Source organism: Phascolarctos cinereus, unplaced genomic scaffold, assembly GCF_003287225.1.
Source record: "Phascolarctos cinereus isolate Bilbo 61053 unplaced genomic scaffold, phaCin_HiC Scaffold_726;HRSCAF=1367, whole genome shotgun sequence".
NCBI lineage: Eukaryota > Metazoa > Chordata > Mammalia > Diprotodontia > Phascolarctidae > Phascolarctos > Phascolarctos cinereus.
In genome coordinates this window covers 82895439-82914942 of record NW_027556098.1, presented here as the reverse complement: position 1 = coordinate 82914942, position 19504 = coordinate 82895439, and the positions used below count along the sequence as shown (strand labels likewise).

Genomic DNA, 19504 nt, shown 5'->3' with positions numbered 1-19504 from the left:
TCCAATCATTTTCAAAGTATTTGTAATAGAAAAAATATTTCCCTTTTAAAAGCAACTTCAGTAGAACTCTTGTAGTAAAATATTTTTGAAAATTATTTAATGCCAGATATTAATGATATCTAACAAATTACTAGCCTGATTTTTCATTCAAATAATCTTTTATTTTCAAATTACTTTTATTGCCGATAAAGTAACTGTACAAACAACTTAGTGTAAAGGATGAAACTGTCCAGTTTCAATATATTTTATAACTGTTGAAGATATTGGATGTGATAGCTCACAATAATTTTACTTCTATAAGCCTGTGTCTATGGGGATTATTTTAGTTCATCACATTTCTTTTTTCTTATGTTTCTGCTTGGCAGCCAGGTGCCTTAGTGGATAGGGTGCTGGGCCTGGAGTCAGAAAGATCCGAGTTCAAATCCATCTCAGACACTTACTAGCTGTGTGATCCTGGGCAAGGCACTTAACCTTTCTTTGCTTCAATTTCCTCAACTATAAAGTAGGGATAACAAAAGCACCTACATCCCAGAGTTTTTGTGAGGATCAAATGAGATAATACTTGTGGAGCAGTTAGCACAGTGCCTGACATAATAGGTGCCATATAAATGTTAGTTGCTATTATTATTATTGAAAATTTAAAGAGTTCTGTCTTCAAATTCATTATGTTTTATTTGTAAATATCTTTGTAAATTTACTGGAATATGGCTTCTCTCCTTTCATTGGCATCCTTCAATCAGTCATGTAGTTTTAGGGAAGTTGGGTTAGATTTATATTGTTTCTCGTACAAAATTTAAATTACAAAATATTGGTAATGTGCCATGCATCAAGATCCCTGTCAGATGATGGAGATAGCTAATATCACAGTTGTGCTTCTGTATTGGTAACAATAACAATAATAATAATGTGTATAGAATACTCTAAGGTTTGCAATGGGTTTTGCACTCATTATCTGATTTTATCTTCACAATGACCCTGTAAAGTAAGTGCTATTGTATTTCCAAAGCTATAAAGAAAATTTATTCTGATAGCATCTTTTATCGCCCTCACCTCAAACTCCCAGGGTATTATATATAATAGGCCCTAAGGGTTAAGGTAGGGAGAGGAAGCCTCCTTACATTTAAGTACTAAATAATGTAATATACCACCACCACTACTACTATTACTATTACTACAACTGATATAGTGCTATTTTTACATATGAGGAAACTGAGGCAAGCAGAAGTTAAATGATTTGCCCAGGGTCACACAGATAATAAGTGTTTGAGACTGGATTTGAACTCAGGTCTTCCTAAGTCCAGTGCCAATACTCTATCAACTAAGCCACCTAGGGACCTGAACGAATTAACAGATATTCAAACTGCTATTCATATCTACACAAAGTAGTAAATCATTATTGTGAGAAGCAGACTAAAACCTAAACCAGAGATTATTAATTTGGGATCCACAGGCCCTGAACTACATAGAGTCCATGCACTTGGGTAGGAAAAATTACTTTTATTTCAGCAAAATTGGGTTCCTTTGTAAGTCTATGAATTTTACTTTATTCATTTAAAAATACTATTTGGAGAAAAGGTCTATAGGCTTCACTAGATAACCAAAAGGATCCGTGATGCAAAAAAGGCTTAGAACTTCTGACCTAAACTGATGAGGAGACTCTCATTTGAAACCAGCTCTCAAGAGACAGATGATAAGTGTCACAACATGTTCGCACTGGTTTTCCTTCAAGATCAAAATGAACAAGAGGTTTGGTTTTCAATTATTCTTTTGGTTTCATTCTTCAATATACTAATTAAATCCCTCACTACTGAGAGGGTTCAATAGGTCAGGCAGTGAGGATACCCACCTCCCACTGACATTCTTGGACAAGTCATTCCGTTTTAGGAAACTGGAATTAGACTTATTCCTAGAAAAAAAATGTCAAAATGTAGCAACATTTTGGACTCTTCAAAAACTCTTAGAAAAATAGCAAACATGAAAGAGAAAAAATCTCACAGAAAATTCATCAGTTGTCCAAGGTTGCATCATCCACCTTTGTGACTGAAGTACACTGTGTTAGAAAGTAGATAACAGTATTAGAGTCAGACATAATTTAGGGAGTAGAAAAGCCCACATAGCTATAACTTGCTACCATATGAGATGAGATGTCCTCAAGGACAATTGCTGTACCACTCTGCATATTCAAGACTTGCTGGCATCATTTTTTAGTTTCCATTCATTATTTTCACATCACTGGATTGCTTTTTTGACACTGCTACAAATTTCTTATCCCACTTTTCAAATGGAATTCATGTTAAAAAAAAAGATATTAAAATGGGTGCACAAGGTTGTAAGGCCAGCTCAGATTAATAATGAAATTAACACATGCCTGCCAAGACTGAGTTTTGAAGAGAGATGCAAGTTTCTATTTTTAATCCTTTACCTGTTTTGTTTCTCTGCCTCAGGGAGGTCAGAATCTGATGCAGAGGACAGTGTGTTTTATTGTTATTGAGTGACCCAAATTATTCTTAAGTATTCGTTAAGCTTGTTAATAATGAAACTACTGGGAATTTGGGTCCTGGCTATCTGTTGACTAGGAACAATATTTTTTCTTTTTCTTTTTTTTTTTGAAAAATAAAAGAATATTTGATTCACTTTGGATCCTAGCAAGATTCTGTGATAAACCTTGAGAAATAACCTTGGATGCAGGAGCCCAAGCTTTAAGGTTATTAAATGGATTGCTGATTTAATAAAGGGAGCAATTATGTCTCTGTCTCTTACTAGTGAAGGTTAAAATCTAAGAAGAGAGGTCCATATTATCATTGTCACAGACACTAAATTAGAAGGCTCATGTACCTACACTGTCTTCTGCGAGTTCCAGGGTGTTCACTTATCACGTTTATCCCTACAGTTTTCTCTTTATTGCTGCAGGGAAATTGTGTTGAGCATATTTTGAATCTTTCGGTTTTCCAAGACCTTCAGTTTGTGCATTAGTCCTCTTTCATGAGATGGATTTACCACCATCTGTGTATAGGCTGTGTAAAGTTCCAGAGCCATTTGTGTGTGTGTGTGTGGATGCAAATCTTGCATTCCTTTTGGTCTTTTCATTGTACTTCACAAAAGACAGGATTTAAGAGTAAAACTAAATAATGGCTGGCCAGAAGACTGTTTGCACAGCTGCATGTAGGCAGTGACCAACCCTTTAAAAAACCTAGTAGGAGGAGAAATGAATAGAAACTCTTGTTGCCCTAGTCATGAAGTTTCTTGGACACTGCTTTGTGTGGTATGAAGTCATTTTATATATATGTTGGGTCAGTGCTCTTCTTTTGCTTCCCCTCCTTATTTACTCTGGTCTGCCAGGGGAACAATGAATTAGCCCCTCTGTCATTATAGTAATTGGAAAATATTTTTCTAGGATAAGATGACATCAGTAAATAATGCATGTAATGTACCTAAAATTAAATCTTACATTAAACATCACCCTGACAGCTGCCTAATGCAAAGATATGGGGGAAGACAGTATTGACATATCTGTCTCTTCTCCTTGTGAGCTGTAGCCTATGAAAGTAGGCTACCAGCAATAATTTAATCAGAAGAATCAGAACAACGTTAAGCTCCAATAAATAGTGGGTCAGCATCAATGTCAGACTCAGATGGACAATGTATTAAATTATGACTTGCAACTTTGCAAATAGCTTCTAAAAGTTGGCTCAGGGATTTCTGGCCAAAAAAAAAGAAAGAAAGAAAGAAAGAAAGAAAGAAAGAAAGAAAGAAAGAAAGAAAGAAAGAAAGAAAAGAGGCAGTTTAACAGATTTAGAATCAGAAGGGATCTTAGAGGTAAATCAGTCTAAATCCCCTTTCATTTTACAGGTGAAGTCATTGTGGCCTAGAGAGAAGTGACTTTCCCAGTGTTACAAGGGTAGTCACTGACGGAGAAGGGATTTGAAGCCAGGTCCTCTGTTTCATATGAAATATATATGTTGAAATGATGGTAGTAACAGAATAGGGCCTGATGATGGATCCATTATTCAACAATATGGCAGTATCAATGTGTTCCTTTGACACGAATTGAATGATCTTTTGTTTGTCTGTTTGTTTAAAACTAGAATTCAATATATCATCTTTATTTGCATAGGTTTGAAAAGGGAGTTGGTTACTTTTAGCTATTATAGTAATGGCTACAATCAGATGTTTCTTTTTATAATTAAAATATTTCTTGATAATTATATCAGTGCTTAATATGGTAAGGAACCAGAACCTCAATGTGAGAACCCCAATGCAAATAACAAATGATTAATAATCTACAGTCTTAGTGAGTTGTCTGAGGAACAGGAAGGGAAAGTATGATCCGTAGTCACAAAGCTACTAAATATCAAAAGCAAAACTTGAATCCATGCCTTCCTAACTCCCAAGTCTAATATAATATCCAATAAATCTAAATATAAAAGAAATCCTTGGGTAGCTAGGTGATGCAGTGTATAAAGTGTCAGGCCTGGAGTCAGGAAGACTTACTTTCTTGAGTTCAAATCCGGCCTCAGACACTTACTAGCTATGTGACCCAGGGAGAGTCACTTAACCCTGTTTGCCTCAGTTTCCTCATCTGTAAAATAAGCTGGAGAAGGAAATGGCAAAATCATTCCAGTATCTCTGCTAAAAATACTCCAAGTAGGGATCATAAAGAATTGGACATGACTGAACAACAACAAAAGAAATTCTAGCGGTGAAAGATCTTTGTTATGGTTGGGAAACTACACTTTGATTTAGGCTATGTGAGATTCATCAATTTATTGTTCTTTCACTTTTTTTCTCATTGCCTTAGAAAACACAATGGTGCTAGAGGCCCGGGTCCCTACCCTTCCCTCTACCGTAGTTCATATGCTTTTGTATCACTTCAGTCTTATAGTACACTTTTCTCACAATGGCTTTGTGAACAGATAGCACAAGGATATTCATCTCCATTTACAGGTGAGAAAATAACCTTGGAAGGGGTAAGCTACTTTCCTAAGGTCAAACTACTAAAGAGAGACAGAAATAGAATTCTGGGTCTTCTGATTCCAAATTCAGGACTTTCCCCACTGTTCTAGGTTTCTTCCTCTCTGTTGTCCCCACCTGGCAGCAGTCTGGTGCCTCTGGCTATGACCCATTTCTGTGAGTTGGGAGGTTGGGGGCCTGAAGAGAAGCCACATGAGAATCATTAGTTTGTGCAGCCTCCTTGCTCTTTGGTGTGTGGTACATACCAAACTTCACCTGAGAGGTTTAATGATATGGCATCCTCAATGGAGTAGGGCTAAAATACTGCTAGCAATATATGTAAGAGAAGCAGTTGTGGTAAAATCTCTCATTTATGAAGTGTTTTATAAATGCTTAATGGCAAATGATCATTCTCTTAATGACAAGTTTTCCTTCTCCCTTTGCAAGGGGTGTTTTCTTGTTGATTCTTTTACTTGATTGATTATAATTATGACAGTAGAGCAAATAATAATGATTATGACAGTAAAGCACACAATAAGGCAGGTAATACTATTCAAGGTTGATAGATTTGTCATATTTACTTTTGGGAAAAATTAAGAAGTGTTTTCTGAATAATCTTTAACCATTTTTTATTGTGTTGTGCTGCAAAGAAAGCTGTAATATATGCAAATAAGCTTTTACAGAAATAATATCCTCTGGGATAATTTTAAAAGTGAACAAGAGATATTTTCCTCATTATTTTAGTTGCACTAATAACTTGCTTAGCCTAGATCGTGATCAACTTGCCCCTTAATGGGATATGAATTTTACAATGACAACTTACTGCTTGTGGCTAATGTCAGCATAAAATGTCATTGTTTAAGGAAAATTTCTCTTACATAAATCAGAAATGGTAAGCTAAATGATACACTGATGTCATTTAGAAATATGTATGTGTTCATAGATGCATGTGAATTTATATGCATATACATGCTTACAATATCACGAGAATTTTTGGAAACCCGTGTCTTTTGGAAACCCTTTGGTAAGAGTTGCTTGGCTAATCTTCATTTCTTGGCTGTTACGGATCATGGTATTCATAACATCCTACCCTTACATTTATGAAATCTTAAATTGAATGTTTCTTCATTATATTTATGTCACATTTCAGAGGACAGTTGCCCTTAAGTGCTTGAGGAAATGACAATTTGTAATTTGTACAGAGCTTCTTGTATTAGTAGTATTTCAAATACCTAAGACCTAAAGTTGTTGTGGAAAAACTGTTGGGAATATTCCTCCATCTATGGTGAGGGTTTTTAACCTGGTCCCCTCTCCCAAAGATCCATGGAATGGATTTCAGCGGGATGGAGACCATGTACATAGTTTCGAAAAATACATCTTTATTTTCACTAACCTTTGGTTTCCTTTTGAATCCCATATATTTTATTAAACATTATTCTGAATAGATGTCATAGACTTCACCTGAATGTCAAAGTGCTTCATGAAGCAGAAGTGATTAAGAATTCCTGGCGTCTTGGGACCTTACAACCTATAGAGAATCCTTCTCCCAATTTGATTCTATGTTGGAAATTGTTCATGCCAATTTCAAAATCCTTGCCTTCTTATTTCATCCTTCACTTAATGGACTTGATAATCAGTCATCAGATAACATTATAGACAGAGAGAGAGAGAGAGAGAGAGAGAGAGAGAGAGAGAGAGAGAGAGAGAATGTGCTAGGCATTGTGTTAAGCTCTGGGAATATGAATACAGGAAAACAAGGTCCTCAAGGAGAATCCTCAAAAAACTTACTTTAAAATAGGGAATATAACACATAAAGGGGAGATGGAAAGGAGGCTGTATACTCCCATGGCATTATATAGAGATGGAAGACTCATGGGGCCTGCCTAGCTCTAGACACAATAAGGCAGAAATTCACCTATTAGATAGAGCTGGGCATCCTAGGGGCAGAGTCCAGGGGTGTGCGGGAGTTAGATAAGAATGATGGCTAGAAGTGATGTGGGGTCCTCATTCCAGGTAAGATAAGAGGAAAGTTCACTTATCAAAGCCAGTGGTCAAAGGGGGCTGAGTCTCTTTTGTTATATCCTTCAAGGAATCTTGTATGTTTCAGTACTAATAGCAAGTCACATTTTTTGGAGGGAAATATGTTCTATTAGAGAGAATCTCTCCATAAGGCTTTCTGAAGTTGAGTGATGTACCTGGGAAGGAAATGTGAGAGAATATGAGTAGTTGGCAGACACAGACTGAAATAGAATTTGTCCAGGGGCTAGTGGCCTAATTTTGTTAACATAGATATTTTTAAGGAATTCCATAAGACCTATATTTTTTATACCCATTCTGAAAATACTGATGTTAAAAAAAGTCACAAGTTCCTTGGCAGGTGACTTGGTACAGATATCCATAAAAATGAGATGAGCTGGTGTGTTTAATTGGTAGCAAAAGAAGCAAAGAACTCCCAGCCCATGTTATAAAGGTGAAGAGAAATCATTACGGGATAGATGACTGATAGTAGATAGACACATATAGATAGATAGATATATGCAGATACATAGATATAGATAGATGCAGATACATATAAATTTGTATTGATATCAACATAGATATAAATGTAGATAATGGATATAGCAATACAAGAAACTCTGAACAGTATAGATTTAAAATGATAAGAAGGCTTATTATGTATTATTAATAGATCTTAGGAGTTCTTTTAAAGTTAGGTTTAATAGCAGAGGAATCTTCTTGCTCCTGTCTTGTTTCTGCACCAGACTATTTCTACCTGGAGGTTCTGTCCATACAAAATTGATGATCTGCTTACTGCTCAGGTGAAATGATTGATTGGCAACCACCTCTGAGGGCACTTAAATTGTGTGTGCATGTATGTTTTACGTATTTTAGTCTTGACCTATGATTTCATTGGTGCACAGAACTCCCAATTGTAGAAATTCTAGCTGTTGTTGAATATTGGCAACTTATCTGTAATTCATATTCTTGGAGCATGAGTTCTTTACCTGGCTCAATGAACTTGTGGGTTTTTTTAAATATATAAATTTTGATAATTATATTTCAATATATTTGGTTTCCTTTGTGGTCCTAGATATTTTATTTTATGCATTTAAAAACCTTATTTTTGAGAAGAAAGATGCATAGGTTTCATCAGACTACCAGAGATCTATAACACTAGCAACAACAAAAGTTAAGGATCCCTGTGTTTCTTTTTCTTGCTTCAGAGCTGTCTGGGGCATGAAGAAGTTAAGTGGCCACTCAGGATATCAAAGGCACGACTTACAACTAGGTCTTCTTGATTTCAAGCTGACCCACTGTCAGCTTTATTATTATGTTATTGCTTTCTAAATTCTCTTTATCCTGTTGCTTGCTATGCCCTCCATCAGGGGATAGGGAACCTGTGGCCTCGAGACCACATGTGGCCTTCTAAGTCCTCAGCTGAGGCCTTTGACTGAGTCCAACTTTTACATAACAAATCCTTTAATTAATGGGATTTGCTCTGTGAAGTTTGGATTCAGTCAAAGGACCCACTTGAGGACCTAGAGGGCCACATGTGGCCTCAAGGTAACAGGTTCCCCACCCTGCCTCCATAAAGCCATAAAATCACAGATTTGGCAAAGATCCTAGGTCAAATAGTAAAAGTAGCACTCTCATTGCACTTTCACAATGTATCTCATGGACCCCTACTATATGCCCTGCTAAGTAGCAAGTTCTGTGATGATGGCTCCTTTTTCTTATTCTTCCAATCCCCACAGAAATGCCCACCAGAGTGCCTGGCATGTGGTGCATGAAATAAGCACTCAATGAATACTTGTAGAATGTTGAATGTGGTCTACCCTGCCCATTGCTAGATCGGTTTGATGACAATAGCTTTGTTAACATGTTTAAAAGCTGAGAATGTGTAAAACTATCCTCATCAACTCAAACCCCACTCCCTCCTCAACCCATTTAGGCCCTAATATTCTTGCCTATTTGTTTTTCCATATAAATTTCATTATAATTTTAGCTGTTCTTGAGAGTTTCAAAGGATCATAGATTTCCATCTGGGAGAGACCTTTGAATTCGTTTAGTAGAACCCTCTCATTTTATATTGAAAGAAACTGGCCCATAGAAGAAACAGGCAGGACTTCCTCAAGGTCACATGGCAGAGCTGAGGTACAAGCCAAGTATTCTGACTCCAAATCCAACATTTTTTCCAGCATACCACACTGCCATTCTTTTGATTGATATAAAGTTTATGGATTAATTTTGAAGTATTGTCATGTTTTACTATATTAATCCATGTTATCCATGAATACTGAATGCCATTCCTCCCTTTATGTCAGTCATTATAATTTAAATTCATCTTTATTCTGGTCATAGGTGTTTCTAGATTAATTTCCAAGTATTTATTTGTTATTGTAAATGGGGTTTCCTTTCATGATTTTTTCTTGATTTTTACTGCTAGTGTATGAAAATCAAATTAATTCTTTGTACATTAATCTTTTATCCTTGCTCTAGTCTTGCAATAGTACATTCAGCCTCACTGAACAAACTGTCTCCATGAATTTTTTTAGGTGAGACAGTTGTATTTTCTATGCATGGCATTAAAATGTGACTTGAACATGGTGATATTGTTAACTTCTCATCCACAGGGTTCATTTCTCAGATATCTTTTTCCTGACATTTGAAATCTCTAGAATGTTTAATAGGATGTCAAGTATAACTGGTGAAAACAAGTAGGCAAGGGGCAGCTAGGTAACACAGTGGATAGAGCACCAGCCCTGGAGTTGGGGGGGGGGCTGAGTTCAAATCCAGCCTCAAACCAGACACTTGACACTTACTAGCTGTGTGACCCTGGACAAGTCACTTAACCCCAATTGCCAAAAACAAACAAACAACAACAATAAAAAAAGTAGACTTGTTTTGTACCTGTTTTTAGTGAGAATCCTTCTAATCTTTCTCATTCCATATTGTTTTGACATTTGGGTTCAAGGTAAATATTTTATTATGTTGAGGAGAATGTCATTCTATTTTTCTTAGAGTTTTTATAATAAAGGGATACTGAATTTTGCCATGGGCTTTCTGAATATATTAACGTAATTGTATTGGTTTTTTGAGTTCTTGGGGTTCATATGTCTTATGTTAATGGTTATATACCACTTTTGCATGCTTTATATAAAATGAGCTTTGCCATGATGAATAACTCAAAGTAAATAATTTCTGCTTACAAGTGTGAATTTAACATGTTTTGGTCTTTGAAAGCTTAGTTATTACTTCTTTACTCATTATAAATGTGTACTGAGTTGGTATACAAGTTACATATTTTTATTTATATGAGATCCAACCTATCATTCGTAAATGTGTATCTAGATGTTATGTGATCTAGTTTAAAAAAAAAACCTCTGAGTAAGTAAAGATTTAAGAGAGTTGGGGACCAGTTCAATCTTTTCACTGGCTTGCTTTGTGATCTTGGGCAAGTCACTTAAATTCTCTATGTCTCAGTTCCTTCCTTCTTCTATAAAATGATGGCCTTGTATGTATGTATATTGTTATTAGATCTACTCTGATATTTCTTAACCCAGTATCACTATTTTGTCTTAACCTTTCAGGCTTACTCTATTGAACAAAAGCTTCACATATATTTATAAATGAAACAGGAGAGAGAGAAAGTAATTAGGTCTTGAAGTAATTAGGAAGACCTGAATCTGAATTCACTTCTACTTACTAGCTGCGTAGCCACTGACAAGTTATAATCTCTCTCAGCCTCTCTCAGTTTCCACATCTATAAAAGAGGGATGATAATAGCACCTACCTCACAGAGTTGTCGTGACACTCAGATGAGATAATACATTTAAAGCAGCATAGAAATATCATTGGTTATTATCTCTAAGGTTGCTTCTAGCTCTGACATTTTATGACTTCATGGATTTTTCCTCTAGTTAAATTTTAAATTGTTTCAGCATCTGTTTAACTGTTTAAAATGAAGAAATGGAAAAATCAGGGGAAAATATTTTAGGGAAGGATTCTAGACTTGCACATTTGGGGGGAATTGGTATATTGCCATTTGGAGTTTATTGAACCATTATGCCAGAATCCCCTTTTTAAATTAATTTATCTGTTTATAGTTTTCCACCCCACTCTACATATACATTCATATTAAGTATATTTTCACATTAGTCATGTTGTAAAGAAGAATTAGGACCAATGGGAGAAACCATGAGAAAGAAGAAATAAAACAAAACAATGAAAAGAGAGAGAGAACGAATAGTATGTTTCAATCTGCATTCAGGCTCCATAGTTCTTTCTCTGGGTGTGCATATCATTTTCCATCATGAGTCTTTTGGAATTGTCTTAGATCCTTGACCATGCCATAATTCTTAAAGATACAGTAAATTGGAAGAAGAGAAGGGGAAGCAGAAAAGTGAGATCTCTGGGGAGTCTTTGGTGGAGAGACCAGGATTAAAAGAGGCAATATTCACCATTGTTAAGATATTTTTCTTGTCTCTAAAGAAATTATAGGAGATTACATCATGACTTTAGGGTACCTAGATGTTTAGCTTCCCACTTTGTCACAAAGAGGCTCAGAAGGCCTCCATTATTAATATAATAAAAATAAAAATCCCATTCCTAAACAACACACTATACAAGGAGACAGTCTTCTAAAGAAAGGATTATAACATAAGATCTTCTGTTTGGGGCTATTAGCTGTAATGACAGCACTAATATAGCTGAAAAAATTCTGAAAATGCCATTAAATATTACTTTAAGGTTATTGTCTCATATTCCCCATTTGCCCTATTTCTCACTCATTAAGGATGCCAGGCTGTTCCCTAGTACTGGTTTAGCATTACCTGGCTACAAGCATGCTTCTAGAAATCTTTTTTTTCTGTTTTCTCCTTGTGTGAAAAATAGAATAGTTTTCAAAGGACCATTTTCAAAAAAGTCTCAGAACAGTGATCAATGGATTGCTTTAGTGTCTTGTTATTGGCTATTTAATTACAGTAATGGGTGTCTTGTCTTCCATTGTTGAGATGAGCTTTCTTGATTATTACTCCAAAGCCATTAGTTTGATTTGTTAAGCGTAGACATATTTATGTATGTATGGATAGGTAACCTAAAATGGTTCCATTAATAGCAAACTCTAGAAAATAAACACATATACCTCAATTAGATGAGTAATATTCAAAGAATTAGAAAACTAAAATATTCATGACACTAAAACTTTATTGAATGTTGTTCTATGTTTTATATTTAATTCAGGAGGCATTTCAGGACCTTATGTATGGTCCCTCAGGACTATGCTTATGTCATTCACAACTTCAGAAAGTTATCATTGTAGACCACATCACACCTTCAGAAGAAAAACACTCATTATTTGAACTTCCTGATTGCTTATGCCTAGGAAAATGAGTTTCTTCCATAAAGCAGTTTACACTTAAAGACTGAAAACTGGGAAAAACTAGAGATAGTAACAGAAAAGTACAATTAACAAATTCATATTAATAAGGAACTAAGATCTTCAATAAAATGTCATGAAAGCTAGTCATTAATTAAAAGTAAGGAGAGGTGCTGGCTCTGTGATTTCACATATAGAAGGGACTTCTGGGTGAGGAAACACTTTCTATCAACACTGAGTTTTACCTTCTTTGGAATTTGTAGTCTCAGAGAGTATGTAGAACACTGAGCAATTAAGTGATCACTCAGTGTTACACACGCACACACACACGCACACACACACACACAGACACATACATACATTATATCCATTCATCCGTCTATCTATCTATCTGTCTGTCTATCTATCTATCTATCTATCTATCTATCTATCTTTGGAAGTCAGACCCAGATTTCCTAGCCACATCTTTATCCACTTTGTCACACTACCTTTTTGTTCTTGTAAGTAAGATCAGAAAGAAATCAACAATTATCAGTTGACAGCAAGGCACTATTTTAGTAGCCTTGAAACTCTGCTAGGCTTGGATATAGAAGCAACCTGGTTTCAAACCCTGTCTCTGACATTTATTATGTTTAGTGTCAACATCTGTGAGCCTAAGTTTCTTCATCTGTAAAATGGGAATATTAGCTATAGTTGTGGTGAATCTCACAAAGTTTAAAGATCAAATAGAATAATTGATAATCTGTATAAAATACTTTGTGAACCTTAAAACAATCAATTACTGTCATCAGGTATTATGTAGGAAGAGAATATAATCCATTTAGAGAAATATGATATGAACATTAAAAAAAGATTTGATAAAAGATTTAATTATCAGTTCAAGATAAAAGAAATATTTGCATATACACAGAATAAGAGAGCTTATCTGAAATGATTCAGTTAATTATTTTTTTTGCTAATTAATAGTTTCTATCAATGTATAATATGCTTAGATGGACATGATCAATTTTATTTGGAGGCAATTAGGGTTAAGTGACTTGCCCAGTGTCACATAGCTAGTAAATGCCTGAGGTTGGGTTTAAATTCAGGTCCTCCTGACTCCAGGGCCAGTGCTCTATCTACTGTGCCACAAGCTGCCTCAACACAATTAAATTTTAAAGAGTTGGTAGACAATTATTGTATTAGGAGTTTAGAAGACAGAAATTATGCCAAGGCAGAGTGGTGGGGAAAATGCTCAATGAAGGAGGTGAAATTTGAGCTTCAGCTTGTAGGATTCAGAGGATGTGAATGGGAACAGAGAGGAAGAAGAAGGTCATTGGATAGTTGGTGCATCATGAACATTAAGAAAACAATGTCTAGGGACAGGAGATAAATTTATTTTAATGAAATGGGCTATCTAGGGAGGAAATGGAGAAAAAAGTCTGGAAATGCAGAGTGCCTTTAATGCTAGGTTAAGGTTTTTCTCCTCAGTCAATAAAAATTAATTTAGTGCTTACTATGTGCCAAGCATTTGGGATACAAAAAAGATGAAAACATGATCTCTGTCTTCAGGAAGCTCACATCTAATAGGAGAGACAATATGTAAATATCTATACCTACATCTTTATCTATCTATATACAAGATCAATAAAATACAAATGGAAAGTTATCTCCTTCAGTTGGGACAGGCGGGGCCAGGGAAAGACATCTTTCAGAAGGTAAGAGCTTAGCTAAGGAAGCCAGGAAGGTGAGAAGATTGATGAAGGTGAGGAGGGGGAGCATTTAAATCATGGGAGATAGTTAGTGAAAAGGCATGAGCGACCATGAGGAAAATGAAGAAAAATATAAAAAAACCCTCCTTTCTTTATGGGAAATATCAGTTTTGGGAGACAAAAGACAGGCAGATAGAGATCTACCATGTTATATGTTATCAAAGCGTCTTTGAATATTTGAACATTATGGATGTTTAGTCTGAAATTTTCATATAATATCATAGGAGTTAGAGCGGAAAAGATTTTAGACATTAAGTGAAGTGAATAAGTTCCCTGAAGACATTTTTGTTTCATTTTTGTCTTTATCCCTCCAATGCCTGGCACACAGTAGTACTTAATGAATGCTTATTGGTTGACTGAGCATTTAGTCCTGTGTACTTCTTCACAGATAGATGAGAAAACTAAAGCCCAGATTTCTAACCTTGGTCATCTAATTCTAAATGTAGGATCCTTTCTATTAATCAATAAACAAGCATTTACTAAGCACTTAATATGTACTAGGTACTGTGATAAGAACTGTGAATAAAAAGAAAGATATTTTTAAAAATTCCCACCCTCAAGAAGTTCACATTCTAATGGGGAGAAAACATGTGGCATATGATATATACAGAGTAGATGGGTGGTGATGTATCTATTGATTTCTTTTCTAATATATCCTTTTACCCTTTTTCTTTTGACCTACCCTGATATTTCTGAACAGAATATTGCTTCTTTACCACTTCTTTCCAGGTTTAATCTGTAGAGTAAGGAGGGTTTTTTAAGTAAAGGACAGCTAGGTGGCACAGCGGATAGACTGCCAAGCCTAGAGTCAAGAAGATCTGAGTTCAAATCTGGCCTCAGACACTTACTTACTTACTACCTATGGGATCCTGGGCAACTCACTTAACCCTCTTTGCCTCAGTTTTCTCATCTGTGTAATGAGTTGGAGAAGGAAATGGCAAACCACTCCACTATCTTTGCTAAGAAAACCCCAAATGGGGTCCCAAAATGTCAGAAACAACTGAAATGACTGAACAACAAAAAGGAAGACTTTATTGGCCAAGTTTCTAGGCCAATACGCTCCTTGAGGGTAGGGACTATTTTTTTCTTTCTTTCTTTCTTTCTTTCTTTCTTTCTTTCTTTCTTTCTTTCTTTCTTTCTTTCTTTCTTTCTTTCTTTCTTTCTTTCTTTCTGTCCCAGGCCCTAGAACAACAAACACTAAATACCTGTTTGTTTTGATGAATGTAATTTGATAATTAGGGTTTTTAAGAATGGTTAAAGATATCTTTAAGGCAATAAAAAAAAGCCACTTTTAGTTGATTTTACTACAGCTGCAGGTCAGTGTAGATACAGCTGTTCCACTTTCCACAGCATGTTCAATCATTATTAATTTTCTCCTTCTCTAACCTCATTATTTTCTCTTCTAAAATTCTATTCTATGCTTACTTTAATAAGTAAAAGCCTTTATTACGTTGGTGTCTTTTTTAAATTAAATTCATGATTTGCTGCTTAAATAGAAGGCTTTCTAACCTTAAGAACTTGAATGAAATTTCTTGACTTCTGTAAGTTCTGTGGATTTTTTTTGAGGTACGGGGAGACTTTAACCTGGGTCTCTAAACCTCTCTAAAGTTATATGCTTTCACAAAGAGTTCACTCCGCTTCTTTTCTTGGGGTATTTAAAAGAATCATGGTTAGTCCAAATTTCAGGAACGTACTGAATATTTACTGTTTTTACCTCGCATCTGTATTGGAACATATTTTACTGAGTAGTATTTGTCAAAAATATTGAATTACATGGACACTGAAAGTATTAGTTTCTCAAAGCTTTTAAGTCAATATCTTGTGTTTTTCTTGTGACAAAGAATCATTGTAGCATTTAACGCAAATGTGCATTTTCTGTCTAACTCCTTTAAAAACAATGTGCAGGAATTTTAAAATTGAACTGGTGATATGACCTCTTCTGACATTTTTCCTTTAAAAATAATTGCATAGCATTCTCTTACCCAAGATTTTTTTCCTTCTCATAATAGTTATTGAGAAGAGAAATTAAGGGATGAGGAGAATGACTAAATTGTTGAATAAAAAGTCAAATTTGTAGATAGTTGCTATCATGGATGGAGAAATTTGGGATTTGAATAAAATAATCCCACATCTTCAGGATTATTTTGCCAAAAGTTTATAAACTAGTGGGACTTTTTTTTTTTGCCAGGACAGTCTTCATTTACCTTACTTACACTGGAAATAAAGGAAGGTTGAAATTCAGAGATAATCATGGCAATATTAATATTTACATATTTGTGTTTTGAGCTTGGCTAAAGATTGTAGGAAGGGAAATTCCTCATTAATTGAAAATGATATAATTTTGATTTAAGTGAAATGGCATTCAATTAGTCAGGGTTTTACAGATCATTGTATATTTGCTATACTAGTCTGGAAGTCAGAAAGCCTCTGACTCACATGTGGTATGATCTATTGTGTTTTTATTTTTGTCTTTGAATCCCTAGCATATAGGTTGGTGCTTGGCTAACTCATTGCATTAATCAATAGATCCACTGATTTGGTAGATTATTTCCTCAATGCCTCATTTTCTCTGAATATAGAAATAATAGATCAGCAAACAAAATTTTGCTAAAAATGTTTAAGTTTTTAATTACAAGAATTATGAATTTAGAATATATACTAGAAGGTTCATCTACATGTCTAAGTATATATGAAGGAATTCCAAGAAAGTTACCAAAGAACACGATTGTTTTCACAATTTTCAAATATGGGAGGAAAGAAACTTTCATAAAATTAAGGAGCTAATAATGATATTCTGATGAACATAAGATTTCATTAGTTTCTATATTCCTTCAATTCTCTACCCCTTCTCATCCTGGGTGATTTTTGTCCATGTTTTTTTCTGCAAATCCTCCAGATAGGATCTATTCAACATACTAGAAGTTTCTATCTTTTTTCTTTAATACCTGGAAGGCCAATATACCACTCAGATAGCAAATGTACTATATCCCAGTCTTGCTATATGACTTGTCCATGGCTTTTTCTAATCATGTACATCTTCAATAATGTCTTTTAAGTGAATCTTTATGTATGTTATCCTTGATAATAGAATAAGTCAAGCCAACAAGCATTTGTTAAGCCAAGCATTGAACTTAGTGATAAAGATAGTGTCCAGCTCTTGATCAAGTCCCTTCCTTATTCTTTATAATTTGCCTTTACTTTATAGTAACAATGGTATTGCAACCTGACTTTGCTCAATTCTTTCCTAAATAGAATTGCTAAACTATTGTGGTCATCTAATGAACAATAGTTGTATGTCTGGCATTCTATCTGGGGTGGGGTGAATAGGGAGAAGAATGAAATCAAACTAGCAAGCACATTTTCCTTATTTCCATTTTTTAGAGCTACCATTCTTACTCAAAATCTTTTGTTTTGATCCTACATAATCACAGAATGTTTAAATTTTTTTTCAACTTCTTGATGGGGTTAATGTCTTTTCCTTTTCTTCCTCTTCATTTTTTTATATAGGCCTGGATGATTGTCTTCAACAGTACATTAAGAATTTTGAGAGGGAAAAAATCAGTGGGGACCAGCTGCTTCGAATTACCCACCAAGAACTAGAAGATTTGGGAGTCACTCGCATCGGCCATCAAGAACTTATATTGGAGGCAGTCGATCTACTGTGTGCACTGGTAAGTTTCTTATGGGAAGGAAGACTTAATTTTTTATCATTAATATAGGTTTATGAGTGTGATTTATATATTCATCAAGGGCATTTTTGGTGAACATATGAAAAGGAACAGGAAAGTTTTCAGAAGCTGTATTCCACATTAGAACATGTATTTACTATTACACAAATTGGTTGAAAGATATAAAGAATAAATAATGTCAGTGTGCTTATTGTTTGTTAACAATTTTTTTAAACTTGGAGCAAAACACCACCTTAAAAGCTATCTTCCAACAAGGCAACTCCTATGTCCACGAACAAATTATATAGGATTCTTTGAAAGATATAATAACTGAGATAACATTATTCAAAAACTTTCTGATTATTAATATCAATTGAGGAAAATAACAGAGAGAGCTAGTTTGCCAATGATATTCAATGCACAGTCAAAGTTGAAGAGTAATTCCATATAAATGTGAGTGCCTTCAGTTATTCCTGTTTGCAGTTGACATTTTGCTTATTACATGAAGCCATAGAGATTCATGTAATTATTCAAAAGAATTTGAGATCTAACTACCCATTCAATAAAAACTAAATCGTAAGCCTTTAGTTAGACAACCTATGGAATACACAGACACATTCATAAACATGCACAAACACACATATGTACACCTTGGACAGACACTACAAAAGGATAATTAGCAATGCCCAAAATTCAACAGGAAGAGGACGGAGGAATGGATTTCATTTGGGAAATGGCAATGATGCCAAACTTCTTCCTTAAGCAAGGTACATCTTTGAACAACAATGTCCTTCCATTGATTTTGTATGGCTTCAAAAATGAAACAGTATAGTTTCTGAAGAACTGAAGTTGAAAATCAGCTAAAGGTCAATGGAGAGATGCATGGTGGGCTGAGCAGTCTGCAGCACATTAAAAAAACAATTATTAAGGAGAAATGGTATAAAAAATGCCAAAGAAATAGAACTAGGTCTTGATTAGGGTGAATGATAAATCCCATGAAGTGGTCTCATTATTCTAATTCACATTGCATATTTCCATTGGGCTGGAATTGCATTTTACACACATAATTATAACTTAAAATAGTGAAAATCCAAATACATGCAACCACTTTATGTGATTCATTATTCACACTAATCACGCATGTAAGTTGAGCAGGCCATGTTGTGAGAGCTCAAGGTGACTGATGAACAACCCATATACTCTATTAAAATTCTCATAACATCAAGAGGGTGTGAAAAAGATTGCCAGTATATTAGGTAAAGCCCCTATGGGGAACTCAGGGAAGGACGTGGAGGAAAGTGACATGGTATGTTCAGGTATGAATAAATTATGATTTTTGTCACTGATGGAAACACATGTATCAATGAGATTGCAGATCCTTTGGAGTATTAAAAGCATTAATAAAGGTAAAAAAAGAAATTGAAGAACTCATATTCCCCAAACACTCATCCGATGAGTACCATCCTTGAATTCAATAGTTTACAGAAATTAAAACTTAAAACTTCAACCTAAACTTTAAGCCTTTTCCAGCTTCAGGTAATTGACTGGTGCTGATTAAAGATGAAGTTTTACTGTTCTGTAAAAATTTTACTACCAAAAGGTTTCTCTTTTAAACATTCAGTTTTTTTTTAACCTTTACTCTTCTGCCTACTTTTTTTTTTGGATGTTGCCACTTTCTATACTGTCCATTATCACCACTTCTATTTGACATAGACCTAGAAATTCTGAATATTCCAAAAAGATAAGAAAAAGAAATT

The 19504-nt window shown here is 34.9% G+C and overlaps 1 protein-coding gene across 10 annotated transcripts in view; it reads left to right on the top strand.

Moving 5' to 3' along the window:
• The window catches only part of CNKSR2 (connector enhancer of kinase suppressor of Ras 2), a 333138-nt gene that overhangs the window by 51170 nt on the left and 262464 nt on the right, over nt 1-19504 (top strand). For all 10 annotated transcript variants that reach the window (XM_078146630.1, XM_078146627.1, XM_078146628.1 and 7 more), the window contains exon 2: nt 17587-17750. In XM_078146630.1, coding sequence (XP_078002756.1) covers nt 17587-17750 — 164 coding nt within the window. The remainder of the gene's footprint in view (nt 1-17586; nt 17751-19504) is intronic.